At 47.8% G+C, this 19,317-nt stretch overlaps 8 protein-coding genes across 8 annotated transcripts in view; 1 reads left to right on the plus strand and 7 right to left on the minus strand.

Moving 5' to 3' along the window:
• Positions 1-1,907, minus strand: SPPG_01697 (uncharacterized protein). Its single transcript, XM_016750018.1, has 3 exons — positions 1,154-1,907; positions 936-1,088; positions 1-866 (listed from the first exon to the last, which is right to left on the minus strand). The coding sequence occupies exons 1-3, from the start codon at positions 1,745-1,747 to the stop codon at positions 153-155; spliced, it is 1,461 nt and encodes a 486-aa protein (XP_016610650.1). The 5' UTR covers positions 1,748-1,907; the 3' UTR covers positions 1-152.
• Positions 1,908-3,477: 1,570 nt separating this feature from the next.
• On the minus strand, positions 3,478-7,548 carry SPPG_01699 (translation initiation factor eIF3 core subunit a). The gene is made up of 8 exons (XM_016750019.1): positions 7,295-7,548; positions 7,001-7,215; positions 5,886-6,935; positions 5,596-5,820; positions 5,282-5,536; positions 4,521-5,220; positions 4,379-4,451; positions 3,478-4,310 (listed from the first exon to the last, which is right to left on the minus strand). The coding sequence occupies exons 1-8, from the start codon at positions 7,341-7,343 to the stop codon at positions 3,680-3,682; spliced, it is 3,198 nt and encodes a 1,065-aa protein (XP_016610651.1). The 5' UTR covers positions 7,344-7,548; the 3' UTR covers positions 3,478-3,679.
• A 142-nt stretch (positions 7,549-7,690) lies between these two features.
• SPPG_01700 (NAD(P)H:quinone oxidoreductase, type IV) lies at positions 7,691-9,221 on the minus strand. Its single transcript, XM_016750020.1, has 4 exons — positions 8,381-9,221; positions 8,240-8,322; positions 8,056-8,169; positions 7,691-7,990 (listed from the first exon to the last, which is right to left on the minus strand). The coding sequence occupies exons 1-4, from the start codon at positions 8,995-8,997 to the stop codon at positions 7,815-7,817; spliced, it is 990 nt and encodes a 329-aa protein (XP_016610652.1). The 5' UTR covers positions 8,998-9,221; the 3' UTR covers positions 7,691-7,814.
• A 540-nt stretch (positions 9,222-9,761) lies between these two features.
• SPPG_01701 (uncharacterized protein) lies at positions 9,762-11,096 on the plus strand. Its single transcript, XM_016750021.1, has 5 exons — positions 9,762-10,011; positions 10,088-10,466; positions 10,527-10,598; positions 10,667-10,737; positions 10,806-11,096. Exons 1-5 carry the CDS (start codon positions 9,794-9,796, stop codon positions 10,858-10,860), a joined length of 795 nt encoding a protein of 264 aa, XP_016610653.1. The 5' UTR covers positions 9,762-9,793; the 3' UTR covers positions 10,861-11,096.
• SPPG_01702 (uncharacterized protein) lies at positions 10,767-12,527 on the minus strand. Its single transcript, XM_016750022.1, has 4 exons — positions 12,284-12,527; positions 12,059-12,208; positions 11,646-11,981; positions 10,767-11,583 (listed from the first exon to the last, which is right to left on the minus strand). The coding sequence occupies exons 1-4, from the start codon at positions 12,443-12,445 to the stop codon at positions 11,188-11,190; spliced, it is 1,044 nt and encodes a 347-aa protein (XP_016610654.1). The 5' UTR covers positions 12,446-12,527; the 3' UTR covers positions 10,767-11,187.
• Positions 12,528-12,714: 187 nt separating this feature from the next.
• Positions 12,715-14,438, minus strand: SPPG_01703 (uncharacterized protein; the record flags this gene model as incomplete). The annotated part of the gene is made up of 8 exons (XM_016750023.1): positions 12,715-12,926; positions 13,004-13,088; positions 13,150-13,283; positions 13,343-13,488; positions 13,558-13,589; positions 13,649-13,826; positions 13,905-14,254; positions 14,331-14,438. 8 exons carry the CDS (start codon positions 14,436-14,438, stop codon positions 12,715-12,717), a joined length of 1,245 nt encoding a protein of 414 aa, XP_016610655.1.
• A 456-nt stretch (positions 14,439-14,894) lies between these two features.
• SPPG_01704 (uncharacterized protein) lies at positions 14,895-17,696 on the minus strand. Its single transcript, XM_016750024.1, has 10 exons — positions 17,086-17,696; positions 16,905-17,027; positions 16,780-16,840; positions 16,638-16,714; positions 16,335-16,562; positions 16,123-16,267; positions 15,915-16,056; positions 15,714-15,855; positions 15,287-15,654; positions 14,895-15,226 (listed from the first exon to the last, which is right to left on the minus strand). Exons 1-10 carry the CDS (start codon positions 17,371-17,373, stop codon positions 15,130-15,132), a joined length of 1,671 nt encoding a protein of 556 aa, XP_016610656.1. The 5' UTR covers positions 17,374-17,696; the 3' UTR covers positions 14,895-15,129.
• Positions 17,697-18,374: 678 nt separating this feature from the next.
• The window catches only part of SPPG_08950 (uncharacterized protein), a gene marked incomplete at both ends in the record, with an annotated part of 3,032 nt that continues 2,089 nt past the window's right edge, over positions 18,375-19,317 (minus strand). The window contains 2 exons of the mRNA XM_016757100.1: positions 18,375-19,131; positions 19,193-19,263. Of these exons, the coding sequence (XP_016610657.1) occupies positions 18,375-19,131; positions 19,193-19,263 (828 nt within the window). The remainder of the gene's footprint in view (positions 19,132-19,192; positions 19,264-19,317) is intronic.

Below are 19,317 nucleotides of genomic sequence, written 5' to 3' on the forward strand. Positions count from 1 at the left end.
CACTGCTTCTATGACGGTTTTCCAGTATTTTTCCAGTATTTTTCCAGACTCTTTCATACATCTTCAACATAAAACCAGTACTTTGAAAACCTTTGATATATTCAGCACTTTGTAAATTCTCCAACTAAAAACCCAACGTCCAAATCGCAACTTCACTTTGCACGCTGACTTTTCATTTTCCAAACCGCAATCGCAATTACAGAAGAGCCCACTACAGCACTCCCAATCAAAGTCCACACACTCGGTTGGACTCCCCACAAGGCCCACTCGGCCAAGAACGCCACAACGACTTGGACATAATTCATACTGCTTGCCCGTCCGGCTGTTTCGATGTGTAAGGCTTTTGAAAGATAGATTTGACCAAAGAATGCAGAGCTTGAGACGAGGACGAGGTACATGTAAGTTAGCGGGTCTTGTGGGAGGATCCATGGGTGTGGGGAGGGGAGAACGAGTGCGAATAAGAGGGACAGGGGAACGGACATGAGAGAGAAAGTTGAAACAATATGCATGGGAGTCGCTCGGCCTTTGAGGCGACGAACAACAATGTAGACAAGGGCTCCAAACAAAGCACCCGTGATGGCTATGACAACTCCCAAGATGCGCGTTCCTTCGTTGGATGCGGCTACAGTTGCGGCTGCGGTTGCAGGAGTCGATGATGTGGGGTCCAAAACGGACGGATAGCCTTGAGCAAACTCGGAAGCAGTAGAAGGATCATCCGGAATTTGTTCGGACCCGAAATCAGATGGTCCGGCTTGTAAAAGGTCATCTGGCGTAGCGTCCACGGCTGTGCGTCCAAACAAAAAGGACGGACGAGCAATGAATATGACCCCGATCATGGATAAAGCCCCAGTAATCCCGTCAATCAGCTAAAAAGTTTGACTAATGTTAGAGTTTTTCCGTGATATCGAAGTCATGATAGATGATTACGCCGTTACCTCATAAGGTTCCTTTAGAATGAATCGAGCGAGAATGGCTGTAAAGACTGGTGACAAGAATCCAAGAACTGTTGCATCCGCCAAGTTGAGCATAGATAATGCAAACCATCCACACGTCAATCCACCAAACCCAATAACGCCTCGCAGGACCAACTACAATTCAAACATCACAGTCAACAATCAGGCGCTACTGTTGATATCAAGCCTGCTTCACTCACCAAAAGGCGAACATCTTTGGGGCCCAGCAGCCAATCCTCATATCCCCAGCGAAGCATCCAAGCAGTTCCCATAAAGTAAACCAACACGCTTCTAAAGAAAACAATCTCCAACGTCGGCAGTTGTTCTGCAGCCTTGGTCATGGCCTTGACGCCGACAGACATGCAACAGAACAGGCATGCAGCGAAAAGCATGTAAAAGAGTCCCAGATTCGTTGCAACAAAGGTTTGAAAAGCAGTTTTCGGTGGCTCCAAGGAAGATGATTTGAGAATAGTGGGGTCCTGCTCCCCACTTTTCTCCTTCTCTTCATGCAGTGTCTTGGCCGATGCATTGGGATTCACAAGCTGGTCGGTATCTCTTTCCGAAAATGCTTCCTCTCCCTCTTCTTCCTCTACTGCAGCGTCGCCTCCGCTCTCAAGTTCGCGAGCCTGGAGACCCGCTTCCTGGCTGGGCGTCCGAGGAACATGAACAGGGGCACCACCGGGTTTGCGATAGATTCTTGACTGCTTGAGATTGCCAATGCTACCGCGGGGTGTGCCTGCCGTGTCAAGGAGATCGAGTTGGGATATGACGACAAGGTCGGCGGTTGAGTCCATCTTGTTTTTGACTGACTTTAGTCTTTTGACGTTTGTTGGATTAAATGGCTCGTCCCAAGCTGTGTGTCAAATGGAATATCGTGAGGGAACAAAATGGGATATTTAACAGTAGTTTCTATAGCCCACATTTGACATCCACCCATGTCTGTCCAGAAATCTGTTTACATGCGCTACATTAGAAATTCTTTTTTCATTGGTGATGTGATTCCACGGATGACCCCTAAAACGTCCCTATTATTCACCATTGCTGGAAGGTAAGCAACGGCGATTTCAACTTGCCGGCAGATTCTAATACTAGTTAGTTTCCTTTCTGGTTATAGGTCGGGGATTCGCTTCTAGATGTTGGAAGTTTCCTCCATTTCTTTGATTTTGTCTTTGCTGCTTAAAGAAGCCCCAAGATATCAACAAGACACTAAAGTCCAAGATAGAATCGATGCGAAATGTGGGTCTCTACAATCTAGTGTTTTGTCGCATTTCGTGTTGCACGGGGATATCGCCTACTTTACTGTTATTTGCTTCGCTATTGAAGATCAGCAATGCATCCGAGTCACGCCAAAAGTCGCTATCTCAGCAGATACAATAACCACTTTGCACTGTGCCTAGTGTTTGAAAAGCGTACTGTCAAATGTTTCTTTATATTTACGATATCCAATTTTCAACCCAACATTTTTCCCCAACCAAACGCAAAGATATATACAACAAACACAATAAACTGTTTGTACAATAAAAAACGATGCGAATCAAACAAGCTCCCACTTCTACTCAAACGCGCCTTCTCTGCATACACCCCACTCGCAAGCTCTCATTTCATCCTCGACACGGCCCTCCTCTTCAACACGGATGCTAATTCTTGCTCCCCGGTTGTTTAACCACGGGTAAGGAGGATTCGGAACGGGAACGTCAAACTCAATTGGAGAAGCACCTTCGGCGGCTGGTGCAATGCCAGATACTGGAGGAGCAATAGAAGCCAACACGTCAAGTGGGTTGACAACTCGGGGGCCACGACGTGGGTAAGAAGGTTTCGTTTCAAACGACGGTGCTTGAATAATCGTGTCTGGTCTCCGTGAGGGAATGCTTGGAAGGGAGTCAATGGGGTGAACGGAATGATCCCCTGGTATTTGCTGATAGGGCGCTTCCATGTAGGAAGGACTGGGTGAAGCAATGGTGGCAAGCATTTTGGATGTAGTGCCGGGTATCAAGCTGGAGGTAGAAATGACAGGGCGATAGGATGACAGCTGCGAGAATCTCGTCCGCATTGATAAACAAAAGAGCAGCTCAAGATGGAAATTGATGCAAGAAGACCTCCTTTTATATGGCCCCCCAGAGGAAAATAAAAAACGTGACAATAAACAAGGCCAAACCAAAGCAAGTGTTGAGCAATTCCCCTTGTAAGTCCCTTGTGTTTACGTCATTTACACTCATGATTAGAATGAGCATTCATTCCAATTCCAACGCATTCCATGGAATTTACATGAAGAAAGCCTCAAAAGAATAATCACATTCATATGCATTAAATGACATTTCTACTCTTTGTCATGATGATATCATGAGAGACACTTTGTGTTTTTGTTTCTTCTTTGTTGTTTCTTGTTTCTCCGTGCTTGTTGTTTAAGCGCTAAGTCACTTGTCCGCACAGCAAAAGGCTCAGTTTTCCTTTGGCCATCTTGACCGCCTGGCGTGAACAGCAAGGACAAAGGAATAAAACATTTGCACAAGCAATTTAAAAAACATTTGGGAAAATGGATACGTGAAAAGAATAAATTCCTCCTCTTTGATGCATAACGACAAAAAAAAAGCTATCAACTATCTAAATCAACAAAGCCTTGTAAATGAAAAAAAGAAGGGGGGTGCATATACAAAGCTCCTTGTCCAACAAGCCAAACTACTCAAGTTGCAGACAGAGAGAACAAGGTCTACATGATTCACCTAGCCCTAACGACGACTGGTACGACGGACAGTAGTGAATCCATCATCGTGCGGTGGTTGATCAGATCCTCGCTCACGCTCACGCTCCCTCCATCTGCTGCCAGGTGCCGCCGAGGATGGTTCAACTCCGTTAGATCGCGGCTCTTCCGCTTTTGAACGCCATCCTCCTGTGCCAGGTCTCCAGGCTCCAGAACGTTCCTCACGGGCAGGTTCGCGGGGGGCATCACGGGCAACATCGCGAAGAGTATCACGTAGGGGTGCTTGATCCTCCCCTGCCTTTTGTCGCCACGAGCCACCACCAGGTCTCCAAGTTCCCGGACGCTCTTCTCGAGGAGGCTCTTCGCTGCGAGGAGCTTCCGGGCGCCGCCACGCGTCAGGCTCTTCTCTCCTTGCCTCCTCACGAGCTCGCCATCCTCCTCCTCCAGACTCTTGGCGACGTACCGGTGGGACGTACTTGCCTCCCGTGGCACCGCCTGCGGCAGAGACGGGTACTGGTGCAGGCGCAGGTTCACGTCTGCGCCATTCAGACTCTGCGGGTCGCGTAGGCGGAGCTCGCAGTTGCTCCCTTTCCCGTGCAAGGCGCTCTTCAATAGCTTGCTCGCGTTCCCGAGTCTTTTGCGCAACCTCCTCCAATTTTCTAACGGATTATAATCAGATGAGTTTAACCTATTCTTGTTCTCAGACACGGTTGCAATTACTAGGTACCTGAGGCGCTCGGCTTCAGCTGCATGCTGGGCTTCCTGTCGAGCTGCTCTTTCTTCTGCTTCTCGAGCTTCCTCTGTAAAAGCGATACGCTTCGATATAAATAATCCGAGGCACTATCAAGGGCAACCTGTCCGGTTCTTACCTTCGGCGCGGATCCTGGCCAGCTCTTCTTGGCGGATCCTCTCCTGTTCTTCGTGTTCACGACGGCGCAGTTCTTCTTCCTTACGCTGCTTGTACTCTTCAATCCTCCGCTGTTTAGCTTCAGCGAGTCGCGCCTCGGCATCGGCACGGATGGCTTCGTACTCGGCGTTCCGCTCGGCAGACATGCGCTCCTTCAGAGAACGGTAATCATCCAACATGCGGAGCATGCGGGATTTCTGCTGCATGGCTTCCTGGTGCTGAACTTTGGCCGCCTCGCGCTTTGCCTTAATGAGAACCTTGTAGGAGGCCATGTCGGTGACCTTTTGTTCCTCGTAGTCCTTGTCAAAGAGAGGAATTTCCTCCTTGCGGTAGGCACGCTCAATGTGATCAAACTTCTTGCCAATGGCCTTCAGCTTATTCTGCATTTCGCGCTTCTCCTTTTCAAGTTGCTCAATTTGGATTTGTCTGAGACGGGTAGTGTCCAGAGTTTCGAGCTCCTCCTGTTTGACCTTCACATTCTTATCCTTGAGATCCTCCGCAAGCTTGGCGGCGAGCTTGGCAGCCTCCTGTTTTTGAATCTCCAAACGATGTTGAAGTAAACGGTCCTGCTCACGCTTCTTAGATTCCTCCTCCTGCCTAATTTTCTCCGCCTCTCTCTCCTTCTCGAGACGCTCTTTCCTAGCCTCCTGCTCGGCCTTTTCCTGTGACGCCATCCCATTGATAAGTATCAATCGTACTTTCTAATCGATGACTTTAACTTACTTTAGCCATCAGTTCATTCTCACGAAGCTCCTTCTTTTTCTCAATGAGCAAGCGCCTCTGCGCGGTCTGACGACGCTCTTCCTCGAGACGTTCAACGGCCTCCGCGAACGCTCGCGCCTTGGCTTCTTTCTTAACCTGAACCACGCGCTCTTCTGGAGGTAGAGTCTGCGACGTCATGCCAATCAAAGCAACGGCAGTGTGAAGGCGTTTTGCGAGACGCGTAAGTTGGGTACGCATTTGCTCAGATGGGAGTGACTACAGAAAATACTCTCAATAAAAGGGCCAGGCAAGGGAGTCCAGTGTGCACTGCTTACCTGCAGTTGAGGTCCTTCAGAAATTGTTCCCCTTGAAGCCGCAAAGACATCTGTCTCAAAGGTAAGGGTCTGCGACTGATGATTGACACGAATAGATAGCTCGCCCTTTTTGCAGCCGTTCATGATAAATTTCTCAATGTGGTGAGCGCTGTAGCTAAAAGGTTCGGGGAACGACGCCAATTTGACCACCGAGTCAATTTTGATCGTGGTGTAGACTTGCGACAACTAATGCGCACATAGAGATAACATTAGTTCCAGTCAACCTATTAATACATAAACGCTGTACCAACCTGCTGTAAAAGGCGGGTCAGAATGACTTGGTGCAAAGGCTCCACGTATGTTGCCAGATCCTTGTCTTCCTGGAGCTTGGGCAGAAGATGCGCAATCTTTTTGGTGATCGACAGTGGGTGAAACTGAACTTCCAAAATCTGGTAGAGTTCTTTCAGCTCGGGACGCACACGAGCGAAGACGGATTTGCTGAGGGCTTCCTTCAACAGAATTTCACGAGTGGGAGTCCGGGAGACACGAAGGAGATTCGCCAGGCGTGCTGTCTTTGGCTTGTTCTCGTCGCCATCCATGTACACACCGCGAGTCTTTGAGGTTGTAATAATGGGGATGGCAAGCGCAGACATCAGCACAATGGAGGCCATTCGTTCGTGTTCCTCCTCGCTCAAGTTCTTGTTCTGGCGCACGGTGCCGTAGTACTTATTCCATGCAGCGGCGTGGAACATGTAGTTCTCCCCTACCATGAAAATTCTGGCAAGCTTTTCGTAGTAGTTCGCCATCATGAAGGGCTTTGGCGGCTTCTTCGACATTGCCAACAGGTTGTGGATGTCCTCCACAGACCGGAATGCCTCTTGCCACAATTGAAGCTCTGTAGCTGCGTTCAACTGCACAAAGCGAGTGTCCAAATGGCGTTGGAGGGTATCAGGGTCATTCAAGTTGATAGCATGAGCCTGGTGAGCGTATTTGGCGGCAGTAGCCAGGTGCTGGCGAAGGAGCTCGCACAGCCGACGGAACTCAGTTTTGCGCGTGTACTTTAAGCAAAACTGGAAGGCCTGGTTGGCCACCGATTGGTATAAAATCTCCAAGCGGGCATTGTTCCTCAGAATGTCCAGCGCTGTTCGGTAGGCCTCCCACAAGAACTTTAACCAAGGAGTCACCACCTCTCTGTCCGTACGGTCCTTGTCCACTTCAGCACTGACAGTGCTTAAAATGATAGACTCCGGAGTCTCAGAGGCTTCCAGATCTTCAACAGAATCCAATGTAATCTTCTCGGCTTTGGCTTGTGCATCGGCCACCTTAGCCTCAGACAGCTCAATGAATCGCTTGATCACTTGCTACATACGCGACAGTCGTTAGTTCTTGCTGAACTATTATTCTGATGCTAACAATAACAACAAACCTCAATGCTCGCCACCGTAATGTTTTGAGAAATGTTCTTATACTGGTGAAGACCCTCCTTGGCAGTCTTTCCCTTGCGAAGGTTAACACAAAGCTCGACAAACTTTAGCATAATCGGCTCAAGAGTCCCCAAAGGAGTAGACCTTGACCGTTTCGACATGACAATTTCATGAAGAAGGGTCAATGCCGACGCAGGCTGGGACACTGCAATAAGGTCTACAAAAGAAGTCACAATTGTCAGCAGAGCTCCCAGGATTTCGATTACCTTGCCCAAACAAAGGATGGTCCTACACACCTTCAGCCCGCTTGAGAGCATTCTCGGGCCTGTTGTAGAATCGCGACATGATTGCGCAAAAGGCCTCTTTCCTCCCCCGGTCACAGAAAGAGAAAAGAAGCTAGAGAAGCGTGGGTAACCTCTGTCAAAGGCGGAGACAGGGGATACCGAGGTCGATGAAGGGGTTGAGGCGTAACCGGTGACCTCTAATGTAGCAGATGCTCCTCCGTTGAACAGGAGGGATGTGACGGATCCGCAAGGTGCTGTTGGCAGAACCCTCACCAGCTCGACAAGGGAAGAAAACCGGCTACGCGCAACAGTGGCACAGCCATCTTGAAATCATGTGACTGTGAGTTGGCCTTCACCACAAAGTTAAACCACATCACGGTGGATTTGGGAACTTGGAAGATAAATCAAGGCAAATCAACATTTATATTAATAGCCATCTGAGCAATACCATCCTTGTCAAGATACATATCCACCCTCCAATAACCTAAATCCTAGCCCAAAAAACAACATCATATAGCATTGAACGGAAGGCTTAAACAGACAAACCTCGGGAAACAATAGCTGCAAAATGCTTTCCCTGGTGAACACCAATATCAAGTTCCTTCTGAGATGGTTGACGAGATCCGTCACCGCCTGCAATGGTGCCAGCACCATAAGGACTACCCCCAACGACCTCAGTATTGTCATGCAGAATGGGAGTTGTGTACCCTGGGGGTATTGACAAAGTCATTCGTTAATCACTAGAGTATGAAGAGGTACCGTCACATACATACCTATGGGCACGTATAAGATGCCATGATGCGCAAAGTGTGGAAGGAAAGAAAAGGCTGTGGTTTCCTGTCCTCCATGCTGTGTCGCAGTTGAAAAAAAGAGACCGCCGTATTTTCCTAGTTGTATTGGTACGAAGTTGAGGAAATGAGAACCTGATACCATTTAAATCCTTCCTGGACGACATACCAATCAAAGCCCCCTTTTGCCAAAGGTGCCCAGTTCCATCCCAGAATGTCTTGATCTGAGCGGGTTGGGTGCCATATCGCGTACTAGCAGAGACAAGTGTTACTTCAAACCCAAAGAGCGCTTTACGTATGCCGAACTTACGGAATTCCAAACAAGAGGCCGTCCGCTTCCACCATTTGCTCTGGCTCAATGATTGGGATGTCCTCGAATTCCGTACTTGCATGCATCTTCTCTAATACTTCTTTGGACAACGTCTCTCTGACACGCCAGAGCTTTGCTTCAGCTCCACCTTCCTCCAGCCCCTTCAGGATTGCATCCGCAAGCTTCTTGACATGTCCCCAGTTCGAATGGATAATCACGTAAATCTTGGGCTTCCGTGCAGGACTTGGTTTTGCAGGAGCCGCTACTTGATCTGTCGGTGGGCTCGATTTGAGGGCATCTGCATCTGCACTAGCATCGCCCGTTGCAGTGGCAGCACCTGTTGCGGTTTCGGCCTTTACCTCAGGCGCAACAGGTAGCGCCTTTTCCACGGCTGGTGCAGACGACACAGGTCCAACGGTAGAATCATGAGGAGCTGTTGCCTTTTGCGCGTCCGTCGCAGGACCTGCAGCCTCAGACGTTGGCGCATTCGATGCAGGTGTACTAGGCGCACCCGGAGCTGGCGTGGTGACCGCACTGCCTTGAGCGTCCGCACTTGTTTCTGCTGATCTGCGCTTGGTCTTTGCCTTTTTCAGAGTTTTACTGATTTTCCCGCCCATATTTCAACTAGTGTTCGTTTTTCGTCAAATATGTGGTGGGCCTCGGTGTCGACAATGTTATGTTTGCCACTTGAGAAAAGACAGCAAGGTCATCAGCACCGTATGAGCATTTATATCTGGGCAGCAATCAGCAAGGCGAGTTTGTCTCCTCCTTTAAAGCGAAAATCGCCGTTTCCCCCGTGTAATTTTCAAATAGACTCAAGTTATCTTTACTCATCTTGCGCGTGCTGGCTTCGAGCGCGACCGCGCAAATGAGTCGATCGAATGACGGATTGTGCATTAGTCAGCAATTCGGGAAGGTGCACACGTGATTACCAGTTGGGATTTGGTGCGCATTGGAGTTCTTGTGGTCTTGTAGAGCGATGTGAGACAATGTCACCAAGTGGAGAACAGTGCCGGAATCAGAGGATGTCGCCTTTCGGATTGGTTTCTTAGGAAGCGGAACGAGGTATTCTGAATCTACGTACGGAACGAGTACGAAATGAGTACGAAACGAGGCTAGAACACTTGAACATTGAAGTCCAGTCTGGCGCTATGAGTAGATAGGTATTGATCACATATCGCCAGCAAATTAAGGAATAGAATACTTATTTTGATGGGAAAATCGGTCGAAAGCGTTACTACAGTTGGCTGCGTTTATTGCAGTCATGCATATCCAGAAACTTTTGAGCATGAGGCCGAAAAGCCACGCTTTGTCATGGCTTGTTCAATGTGGTTGATCACCTGATACGACGGCTTAGTAGCAATGACCAACCTTAACCTCACACAGTTCCTTGTCGATCCCCACATTTGAACAATGGCCGAAAACCCAAGCGCCGTCCGCGGGACCCTTCCCGAGTGGCAGATAAATACTGACCTACGCCCTCCGAGCCGCTTTTCTTCTCCCAAAAGATCTGCGCCCAACGTGAACTTCATGCGACAACGCAAGGATCACAAACACAACCTTCAAACCATCCGCGATCCAGCAGAGCTGAGGGCCCTTCTTGCACGTACAGAAGATACGCTGAAGGACAGGTGTGAACCTGAGTACAAGGCTACAGTGCTTGGAAGGTTTTCGGTGGCAAAAGCGCCTTACACTGTGATGCTGTAGTGCCTTGATATCGGGTCTGTCGGATAAGGGCGAGAAATTGCGGCTCACTGCCGAGGCAATAAAAGCTCGTCTGAAAGAGATTGATGCTACTATGGAGCGTGGAGCGAACAACCAATTGAGTAATCCGCAGCGCAGCCCTCAAGGACAAGATGCGGACGCTGAAGACGAAGAAAACGATGTGGAACTAACCAACATGGAGAACCAGATGAGAAGGATGAGCATTCCATCAGATACTGGTGACAGAGAAATACATGAATTAGAGGAGAAGATGGGAGAACTACACGTGCGAAATGCCGCGGAAGGTTCTCCAGCTAGAAATGGAACACAGGGCCGACATCATCAATCACCATCAAAAGCTCACGCAAAGTCCCCAGGAGCGGTAGGCATCCTCTTGGGATTGGTATTCCACATCTACTGAGCCCTGCAATCCGTCACACAGAACAGTAAAGTAAGAGCGCTGCCGCTTGAAGAAGTGGTCCAGTTGGAAGATGAGCGACAGAAGCAGATCGAGGTATACCCATGATCCATAGCGTCAGCGTGTTGCAACCAAACTCTGACCGGTAGCCCTGGATCTATTAGAGAGCGCGAATTCAAGAGGCCAAAGAACGCCTCGCAAAATCATCTGCTGTTCGGTTTTCAACCAAACCAATGTATAGTCATACCCATGTTGTACACCGGACCCTGCCCCAGTTTGCAACTCACGTGGTATTTTCCTTAGGCATACAGATGAGGACGACGAGGAGAGCGAGGACGATGACTTTGACTTTATTTGATTGCCTCTTGACTATACAAGTTTTGAATTAGTACTGAATGGTACGATCAATATCGTGTACTTGTCGAATGCACGCACAACCATGTAGCCGCTTTCCGGAGATGGGACTTGTCTTATTTATTCGATCACCATGATTGACCATTCACTACAATTGATAATCGGAATCAGCGGATTTGATGTCCATACCCAGCTTAGATTCTGAAGAGCAATGAGGTATCCAAAGTTGTTTGACAAAAGATAAAACTATACGCCGAATTGGTACATTTTGATCATAGCGAAAGGGTCACACAGATTGTGCATGCAAAGGCAATCCGCTCCGCCCAGAATACTAAACAAAGATGATTCTTGCCGCGCCATTAACTGTTCCGACTTCAACCTTTTGTTCGCCATTCTCAGCCCCTTTCCATCCTGTCCGACGTCCGCCAATGCCCGGAAAATGTCCGGGTCTGCCAGAGTCATCAAAATGCAGATCACTCCCTTCCACAGTGACACGGCCCATCTTCGTTGATGCAGCAAAGTGGCCGGAAAAGCTGTCCGGAAGGGAGACATGAGCTACACCGTTTGTGGTGTGGACCGAAATGGTTTTGGGATGCTCGTCAGAGGCGGGAAAGGAAAGTTTTATCCCGCCATTTGTTGTTGTTCCTTTGAACGATGCCTTTGAGATGACATCACCCTGGATGGCGCCGTTTGTGGTTTGGAGTCCAATATCCGCCCCATTGATGGTCTAACAACACAAGAGAATGGTTAGTCGTCTTCCAGGATGGAACAGCAGTAACATGTGCTCACCTTGACAATGTCAATGGCACCATTAACAGTTATCAATTCCACGCCCCCGAATTGCACGTCCCCCATATCCTCGACTTTGATGAAAGCATTCCGACCTTTCACTTTAAGCGCGAGACGTTCGCTCAAGGAGGTGGGTAGGGTGAGACGTACATCTGACAATATGCATCGTCCATCCAGCCGGTCCGGTGTTTCCACAGTGAACTGGAATGTACCGGATGAAGTAGTTACTGCGGTAACGTGTATGTCGCGAATGAGCTCTTCAGAGGCGAGACGAAAGTGGGCTTCAGCCGTGATTGTGGTAATCGAAGAAGATGTGCTTAGAGTAATTCCACCGCTCTGTAAAACGGGATGGACAGTGAGCACCATGCCCTTTTGGGTCGGGTGACAATATCCGATATAATTTGATTCCATACCGATGCGCCCTTGCCTTCTACCTCAATTGCCTGGACTTTACTGGGATCGGCATGCCATATCCCAGGCTCAGGAGTGTACTCAAATTCAGGTGGCTGGTGACAATACATTGGACGGTGTGAAGATTTCAAAACTGTTTGCAACGCTGTGACCTGTTTAGCAAGGCCCCGCAAGGTTTAAGCGACACATTCGTCTTCATAACAATTATGGTATCAGGGTACACTCACCAGAGGGTTCAGTAATAACGCCGCCATGGCTGCAACAACAAGAAGAGCACCCGCTTTGACAAACTTTGACGAACGCTGCCTTTCTTGGGGCACTGGTGATTGTGCAGCATACGGAAGGAGCAAGTCCTTCTCACTGAGGTACTGCTGCTGTTGGGAGTGCATGGTTTCTGAAAAACAAAATGGGCAACTGGGCAAAAGAAGCGTTTAAATAGCAAACTGGTGGTTGACAGCCCCACGAAATAGATCTGATCGTGGACTCACGCGACTAAGCATGATAGTAAGCTTCCGGCAATTTTAAATTTCAGAGCAAAACATGATAGCAAATGCAACATCTGACAACGAGCAAATGCCTCCGATGAAGAATATGTACAAAGATTACTCAAGCTACGCTTTTGCTTAAGCGAGAAACAGTTTGCAACTTTGCCCTTTCCTCAGGTATAAGCTACAGCCGACGGAGGCCTGATGAAGTTTTTGATCATGCCATCCTCCTTTTTGTCAAAGGTTGCATATGCCTTGGGAATGTCCTCAAAGGCGGGGCGATGAGTAATAATGAACGAAGGGTCGATTTGGCCTTTCTCGATGCGACCAAGAAGGTCTTTCCAGTACCGTTGGCACGGACATTGACCACCGCGGATTAAGATGGCTGTTGAATTGAATCAATATCAGGCACTGACAGTTTCATGCGGCAACGAGCTGTCAAGTAGGAGTGCAAGACTGCACACAACTTGCCTTTCTCCATCAATGCACCGATGGGGAAGTGGTTAGCGTATCCAACGTAATCCGCGATGAGACCGATCCTACCGTACTGTGTCACAATGTAATTAGGATACTCTCTTTAGCTGGCTACTGCGAATTCATGAGAATACCTTGCGACAAGACCTGATGATTTCCTCCAAGATATCGACTGCATCAGTTTCTGCCTTGATGGTCCTTTCAACTTTATGGACCAACGTCTTGGAGTAGCGGAAACCCGTCGCATCAATGCAGGCATCCGGACCGCCTGCAAATAAAAGCAGATTAGCAGCTTAATAAAGTACAATTTGCGGGATGCACACCTACCTGGGAGCATTTTTTTCAAGGTTTCGACGACGTCAATGCCGTCTGGGTTGAGTGATTTAACACCAGGGTAGGACTCGGCCATCTTTCGCCGCGCTTCGACAGTTTCCACCACAACAACACTGGAAGCACCCCGAATCATAGCCCATCTAAAAAATGATAAGCCTCAGTGTGCCTTTATCTAAAGAGGATTTGTTGTAGCACATCACATGAGATACCTTGCAGAGAATTGACCAATGGGTCCGCCTCCCTGGTATCGTCGATATTATTACCCACACCAATTTTTCTTTTATATCAATGAACACTTACCCAAATTGCGACTTTATCGTCCTTACCAACTTGAGCGCATTCGTTGGCGTACCAGCTTGTGCAGGCAATATCCGATAAGAATAAAACTTTCTCGTCCGGAAGACTATCGGGAACGGGAAGGGTATTGATGTCGGCGAAAGGAACTCTGACGTATTCAGCCTGTCCACCGGGGTAGCCTCTAAAAATCGGCAGGTGAAAGCACACAAATGAGCAAAACAAATAATCCAATTCCACCCTGCTTGGAACACTATCTCACCCAGTCAAGTGCGAGTATCCAAATATCCCGGAAAGCCTATACCCGTACATTTTCTCCATCGTTACAGAGTCATTTGTTGTATCACATCCCGTAAATTCGCCCCGTTTGCAATAGTCGCATGTCCCACAAGCAATGTCAAAGCAAACCACAACGCGCTGTCCTTTCTTGCGATCTTTGACCTGATCGCCGACATCCTCGATAATCCCCATGAATTCGTGACCGAGAATATCGCCTTTCATCATCTCGGGAATCTCATTGTGATAGAGGTGTAAATCGCTTCCGCAAATAGTGGTGGCTGTTACACGGATCAGTGCATCCTTGGGATGAGTGACCATTGGACGAGGCACGGTCTAACATCATGGAGAACATATCAATCTTGTCGTGCTGTCCCATTTGAAGATCGTTCGCCGATATTTGTGAGCTTACCTCCACTCGAACGTCACAGGTTCCATAAAATACGTTAGCCTTCATTGTCCTGGTCGGGTCCCACTTGGGCATGATGGGAGTAGAAGTCTTGATTCGTTGTTCAGACATGATGGATAAACGTCACAAAGCAAAAGTAGAAAGTAAAGGCAGGCAAATGAGTTTGATCAATGGAAAAAAGTAGCAGTGGTTTTCAATGGAGGGCTCCAAAGACGTTGATGCGTTTAAATCAAGTGTGGGGAATGTTGCATCCAACTTGGTTTTAGTTTTGTCACGATATAAATTCTCAGCGAGCAAGCCCTCAGATCGTTCTCACCAGATACTGCCTGATCCCGAGATTACATGCGTAGGCATCATTAGAAAAGCCTCACAGGGTCCAGGTAAAAGAGCAAACAGGGGGAACGATCAATGAATCCTGTAGAATTTGGGTTGTCTTTGAGTGTGGGGAATGTACGTAAAGAAATGCCGTTTGCAAGCATTCCGCAAGCGCCTTCGAATGGAAGATGACACCTGTTGCGCGCAACTGACACTTTCTGACAATCACAGATTCAGAACTCGTTCACAAGGGTTCACTCTTAGCAGCGACAATGTCTTTTGTCAAAAGAAAACGTAAACAATTCAAACAATGTACTATGTAGGGTAAAAAGTTGAAATCGTACACAAATATAACAATACAAGGAAGGAAACAAAAGGAATAAGACAAGAAAAGAAGGAATTTCACACATCTCACAGTCCCGCAAAAAAAAAAAGTACTACCACAATCTACAAGTTTCAGACTGCTAACTTTTCTCCAGAATAACTATCAGCTGACAGAACTTCCAAATATTCGATGGGCATTCTCACAATGACATGTATTCATGTCCAAATCGAGTAGGTAACAAATGAACGTTGCGTCAACGCTACAGAATGAGTGTTAGCAAGGTCACCCTTGCGAAAACCATCCCTCCCACATCACTTACGTATTTTGCACTACGTGTCCTAGCACTTGGACCACGTAGAATGGTATAACGGTACCGACACCACCAACAACATATGCAAATGGACTACCTAGTCCGCGCGATGCGAAAAAGAAAGTCACAACGCCACATCCTAGGGCAATGGTGGCAGTGCCCATGAGTAGTATCAATCGGGTGACCGTGGAAGTAACTAGACCCAATATCAAGTTTCGACGGAATATGCGAGTGGTTCGGTAGGATGACACGCAGAAGGAGTCCCCACTCAATCCAACATATACTAGCGCGTATGAGGATACGTTGTCGGCTAATTGACCCCAACAATCCAAGCAGCTCGTTAGGAACGCGTGTATGGCGCTGTTATTCGACGAACGCTACAGTAAAGAGATTGGTCAAGTGCCTTTGTATGTTGCTACATGAAAGCCAGACTTACTCCGCGAGCTAACCGGGTTATAAATTGCATCGTTTGAATTATTCCAAGGATGAGAGATGCAAAGGCGATGCTACCAAATGACTTTGTGATGGCGGCCTTGAAATTCTTCAACGTTCGATCGGTAGAAAGAGCCCCTTCAGGTCTACTTCCAAATGCATGTTAATTGCTACACAACGACACAGCCACGTATATATTGCTGACCTTTGGAAGTACCATTCGCCAACAACTCCGGCAATAGTGACTTTTTCCACATTCTTAAAAATGGCCGATGTCCAGAAATACATTAACGTAAAGAATCCAGCAACCCAGCCAGTTCCGTTTGCCATGTGCCATCGCACCACGCCTGTGTTAACAAGGTTGCCTGTTGAGTGCCATGAGTGCTGCAGGAGATAAAATACACAATGCCTACCGGACGGATCGGTTTCCTTAAGTCCTCGAAGAAACAAGTGACTAAATAAGAACATCCAGGCGACAGCAAAGAGCATATACGTCGCAGTCAAAAGCACCGATACGACGAAAATTCCCGGATTCGTTCGGAGTATATCGCACGACAGCTGTCCAATTCACCGTTGATTATCAGTCTGGAACATCATGGAGTGCAAAGTGCAACTATTTCCTCACCTGAAGGATATGGATAGTTTGTTCAATCTCTTGCCGGCGATTGAATAGGAAGGTCGCCGAGGCGATACCGCCCATCAAAAAGCTTGTAGCAAGTACGATCATCCCATCGTATTGCACTCCAAGGTATGGGGCATCATGGGCCTTTCCAAGAATCGAGTTTGTAAGAGTCGCGGCAAAGAACCCGAGACACGTTACAGGTATTGCCAGAATGGTTATCACGACCACAGGCTACAGAAGGATCCCATCACAACTGTTGGTGCTTGGCTCTATCACGAGAAACATGACAAACTGCAGGAGACTCACCCTAACAAACGACCTCAACAAACTTAGCCAAGCAGCGCCGACGAGTACGGCCACGCCGGTAATCGCCGTCAGTAACCCTAAATTTAGCATACAATCTAAGTACATCTTTGCGGGTTGTCAACATGAGAGTATGCAGACATACCGGCAGAGTCCCTAATGGTAGTGTAAATAGGTCGGGGGAAAATAGAATCCAATCGTGCGTTCTGCAATCATTCACCACGGTCAATTTCATGGTAAGATATTAAGATGAGTGGGCATTCGCCGTACCTTTGTAGTAAAGAGAACCACAATCCCAGTTATTAACATTGTTATCAACGCAATACTGTATAAAACAGCAAATGGGATATCGCGATATCCTCTATTTCCAACATCAATGTACAACGGGACATCCTAAAGTCCGAGAAATCAGCACTGAGCACAAAATGAATCTCCTACGCATTTCACCGACCTCGTCCACTGGAAGTAGCTTTTCAAAAAGGGGATTCAAACCACTTGGTGGTTGCGGAATTTCCGCTCCAGGTACAGGTTCGGCATACGGGCTCGATAGAAAGCTGCCTCCCAATCCTGGCCGTTTGGGTTTCGACTTCAACTCATTCTCAACAACCATTCCCCCCGCCACAGGACTACCATATCGTGAAAATTCAATGGATTCCTCATCGTCTTCTTCCCCAGAATGAAACGAGGCGAAAGGAGGTGCCGAAAGAGGAATATAAGCCGCTCTCGACGGCTTTGTCATTCGAAGTCAGGAAACTTGTCGCAAGGCTGTAACTCTCGTTCTGCTTTTATTTCTTTTAACAAGTTATGCAGAATAACATGAGGCGCCGTCCTATTCCTCCGTGGGCACAGCGGGGAAACTGGTAATGCAAAAACTTGGTCAAGCTATCCAAAAGTGGCTCAGCGAAATTAAAACTTGATGATGAGAAAGCCGGGGGCTTGAGCGTAAAGCGAATAATAGAGTTTTGCTTGATAAAACGAAAGGGTTACGAGCGTATTTTACAGATTTTAGCTGGCTTGGTTAATGAGTAAATGGGCACCTTGGAAAATGGCGAACAAAAGGACTGCGAAGGGCCCCTGCGCAATGGATGATGATAAGTCAAATCGCGTCACGAGGCCCATCACGTAATCCAAACAAACTGACGTTTTGCAATCTCCTCGGTTGGCCTCATGTCCCATAGCGATATAGTGAACGATATAGTGAAGGTAAAGAATAAACTAGCGGAGAGCAGGTGGGGCCTGCCGTACATACATTGGTATGCCCCTTATTGCTATGTTAAGTAGCGTATATGGAAGACTGCATACGTAGGTGTGATGAGGAAACCATTGGCTGGATGTTGAGACTGTGGGGTTCAGGCAAGCTTTCAGCTCCCTAGCAAGTGACTTGGATCTGTATACAAAAAGTAATATCCATTGTCTATGCTCGCTTCCCACATTTTTCGGGTCCTTCTCCTGTTGAAGACGATACTGTATCGTAAGTGCTGTAAGGGAAATGTATAAAACCAGAAAGCCTGGAAGCGGCAAGGACGAAAGTGTAACTATCCAATATAAAGAAAAACTTAACCAAAAACAGTACAATTACGATACGGTAAATACGAAAATTACATGTGAAATAGAGCTCAGAGTACGGTGTTCCTCCAGCCTATGAAAGGTTGGATGCATCTGATCCATGAAATCACTCTGCACTCTACGATAAACTTCTGATTTTTTCCACCCACCAATAATGAGCCAATCATAACGACTTCATTCTACCACCTTGCCCTTGCCTTTTGCATCTTCCTCATAGCCAAACGGGTGCTGTGGCAGAGTTCCTGGTTCGTACTCTTGTGTTGGCCACTCGTTGGGCTGTTGTCGTTGAAGGGGGATACCATCGCCCTCTGCATTTCCATCCGTACCGGCACTTTTCGAAGCAGCTGAAGGTTCAGGATGAGAAAATAGTGATGGCGTCGATAGCATAGACTCCACAGGTGGTGCACTGGTATTTTGCCCAGCCTGCCCACCCGTCTCCGCCTCGTCTGCAACTTTTTCATCCATTTCAGCAACACCAACTCCCATTTCTTTGTTCTTCTCGGCCATTTCAATTAAGCCAGGAAGCTCTTTCTCTTTCTCTCCGACAACCAATCGGGGAATGCTAACGTGGTAAACCCCAATGCCAATGTGCTGGCGATGCTTTGGAGGCTCGAAACGAAGTCGAAACACTGCAAGCTCTGGAGTTGCGATTTTCTCGTCTACCACTGGATCACCGCTTTCCTGGCGTGTAATCCAGGAGGCAGGGACCACCTCATCGATCTCGCACCAGTTACGCCGAGCCATAATTTTACGGTGTCCCTTTTTGTTAGGATGGCCATCAACGTCGTGCTGGAAAATATGCACAAGTCCTTCGGTCGTATTTGGTACATTCAGCACCGGTTTACGAGAAGACGACCATTGGAACAATTTCAACACAATCTTTGGTGGTGGAATATTCCCAATAGCGGAGGATACAATGTTGTACATTAATCTGTCAAGGAAGAGCAACGTCAGGATGTGCATACAAAGTGATACTCGTAGGGGCTGCTGACCTTGGATCCTGCAGCGGTGGAATTTCGTATACATGCTTCGTGTCCCGTTTTAAATTCGCTTGAGTCCTAAACTGGGCGATGGCAGCACAGTGTACATCGCCGGCAATGATGGTAACACGAATAGA

The sequence above is a fragment of the Spizellomyces punctatus genome, assembly GCF_000182565.1.
Source record: "Spizellomyces punctatus DAOM BR117 chromosome Unknown supercont1.3, whole genome shotgun sequence".
NCBI classification, from domain to species: Eukaryota; Fungi; Chytridiomycota; class Chytridiomycetes; order Spizellomycetales; family Spizellomycetaceae; genus Spizellomyces; species Spizellomyces punctatus.

What these genes read in the sequence shown, in the direction of transcription:
- SPPG_01697 (XM_016750018.1), bottom strand. Translation starts at nt 1,747, where the DNA reads ATGGACTCAACCGCCGACCTTGTCGTCATATCCCAACTCGATCTCCTT. An exon ending in CCAAAGATGTTCGCCTTTTG is followed by an intron (nt 1,089 to 1,153) that starts GTGAGTGAAGCA and finishes TTTGAATTGTAG; the next exon opens with TTGGTCCTGCGAGGCGTTAT. An exon ending in TTCTAAAGGAACCTTATGAG is followed by an intron (nt 867 to 935) that starts GTAACGGCGTAA and finishes CAAACTTTTTAG; the next exon opens with CTGATTGACGGGATTACTGG.
- SPPG_01699 (XM_016750019.1), bottom strand. Translation starts at nt 7,343, where the DNA reads ATGTCGCGATTCTACAACAGGCCCGAGAATGCTCTCAAGCGGGCTGAA. An exon ending in TTACGGTGGCGAGCATTGAG is followed by an intron (nt 6,936 to 7,000) that starts GTTTGTTGTTAT and finishes TCGCGTATGTAG; the next exon opens with CAAGTGATCAAGCGATTCAT. An exon ending in CTGAAGGACCTCAACTGCAG is followed by an intron (nt 5,537 to 5,595) that starts GTAAGCAGTGCA and finishes TATTTTCTGTAG; the next exon opens with TCACTCCCATCTGAGCAAAT.
- SPPG_01700 (XM_016750020.1), bottom strand. Translation starts at nt 8,997, where the DNA reads ATGGGCGGGAAAATCAGTAAAACTCTGAAAAAGGCAAAGACCAAGCGC. An exon ending in GGCCTCTTGTTTGGAATTCC is followed by an intron (nt 8,323 to 8,380) that starts GTAAGTTCGGCA and finishes TGTCTCTGCTAG; the next exon opens with TACGCGATATGGCACCCAAC. An exon ending in CATCTTATACGTGCCCATAG is followed by an intron (nt 7,991 to 8,055) that starts GTATGTATGTGA and finishes CAATACCCCCAG; the next exon opens with GGTACACAACTCCCATTCTG.
- SPPG_01701 (XM_016750021.1), top strand. Translation starts at nt 9,794, where the DNA reads ATGGCCGAAAACCCAAGCGCCGTCCGCGGGACCCTTCCCGAGTGGCAG. An exon ending in AGCGACAGAAGCAGATCGAG is followed by an intron (nt 10,599 to 10,666) that starts GTATACCCATGA and finishes TGGATCTATTAG; the next exon opens with AGAGCGCGAATTCAAGAGGC. An exon ending in CGGTTTTCAACCAAACCAAT is followed by an intron (nt 10,738 to 10,805) that starts GTATAGTCATAC and finishes TATTTTCCTTAG; the next exon opens with GCATACAGATGAGGACGACG.
- SPPG_01702 (XM_016750022.1), bottom strand. Translation starts at nt 12,445, where the DNA reads ATGCACTCCCAACAGCAGCAGTACCTCAGTGAGAAGGACTTGCTCCTT. An exon ending in CGTTATTACTGAACCCTCTG is followed by an intron (nt 12,209 to 12,283) that starts GTGAGTGTACCC and finishes CTTGCTAAACAG; the next exon opens with GTCACAGCGTTGCAAACAGT. An exon ending in TAGAAGGCAAGGGCGCATCG is followed by an intron (nt 11,982 to 12,058) that starts GTATGGAATCAA and finishes CCCGTTTTACAG; the next exon opens with AGCGGTGGAATTACTCTAAG.
- SPPG_01704 (XM_016750024.1), bottom strand. Translation starts at nt 17,373, where the DNA reads ATGACAAAGCCGTCGAGAGCGGCTTATATTCCTCTTTCGGCACCTCCT. An exon ending in GGCGAATGGTACTTCCAAAG is followed by an intron (nt 15,856 to 15,914) that starts GTCAGCAATATA and finishes ATTTGGAAGTAG; the next exon opens with ACCTGAAGGGGCTCTTTCTA. An exon ending in TAACCCGGTTAGCTCGCGGA is followed by an intron (nt 15,655 to 15,713) that starts GTAAGTCTGGCT and finishes TCTTTACTGTAG; the next exon opens with CGTTCGTCGAATAACAGCGC.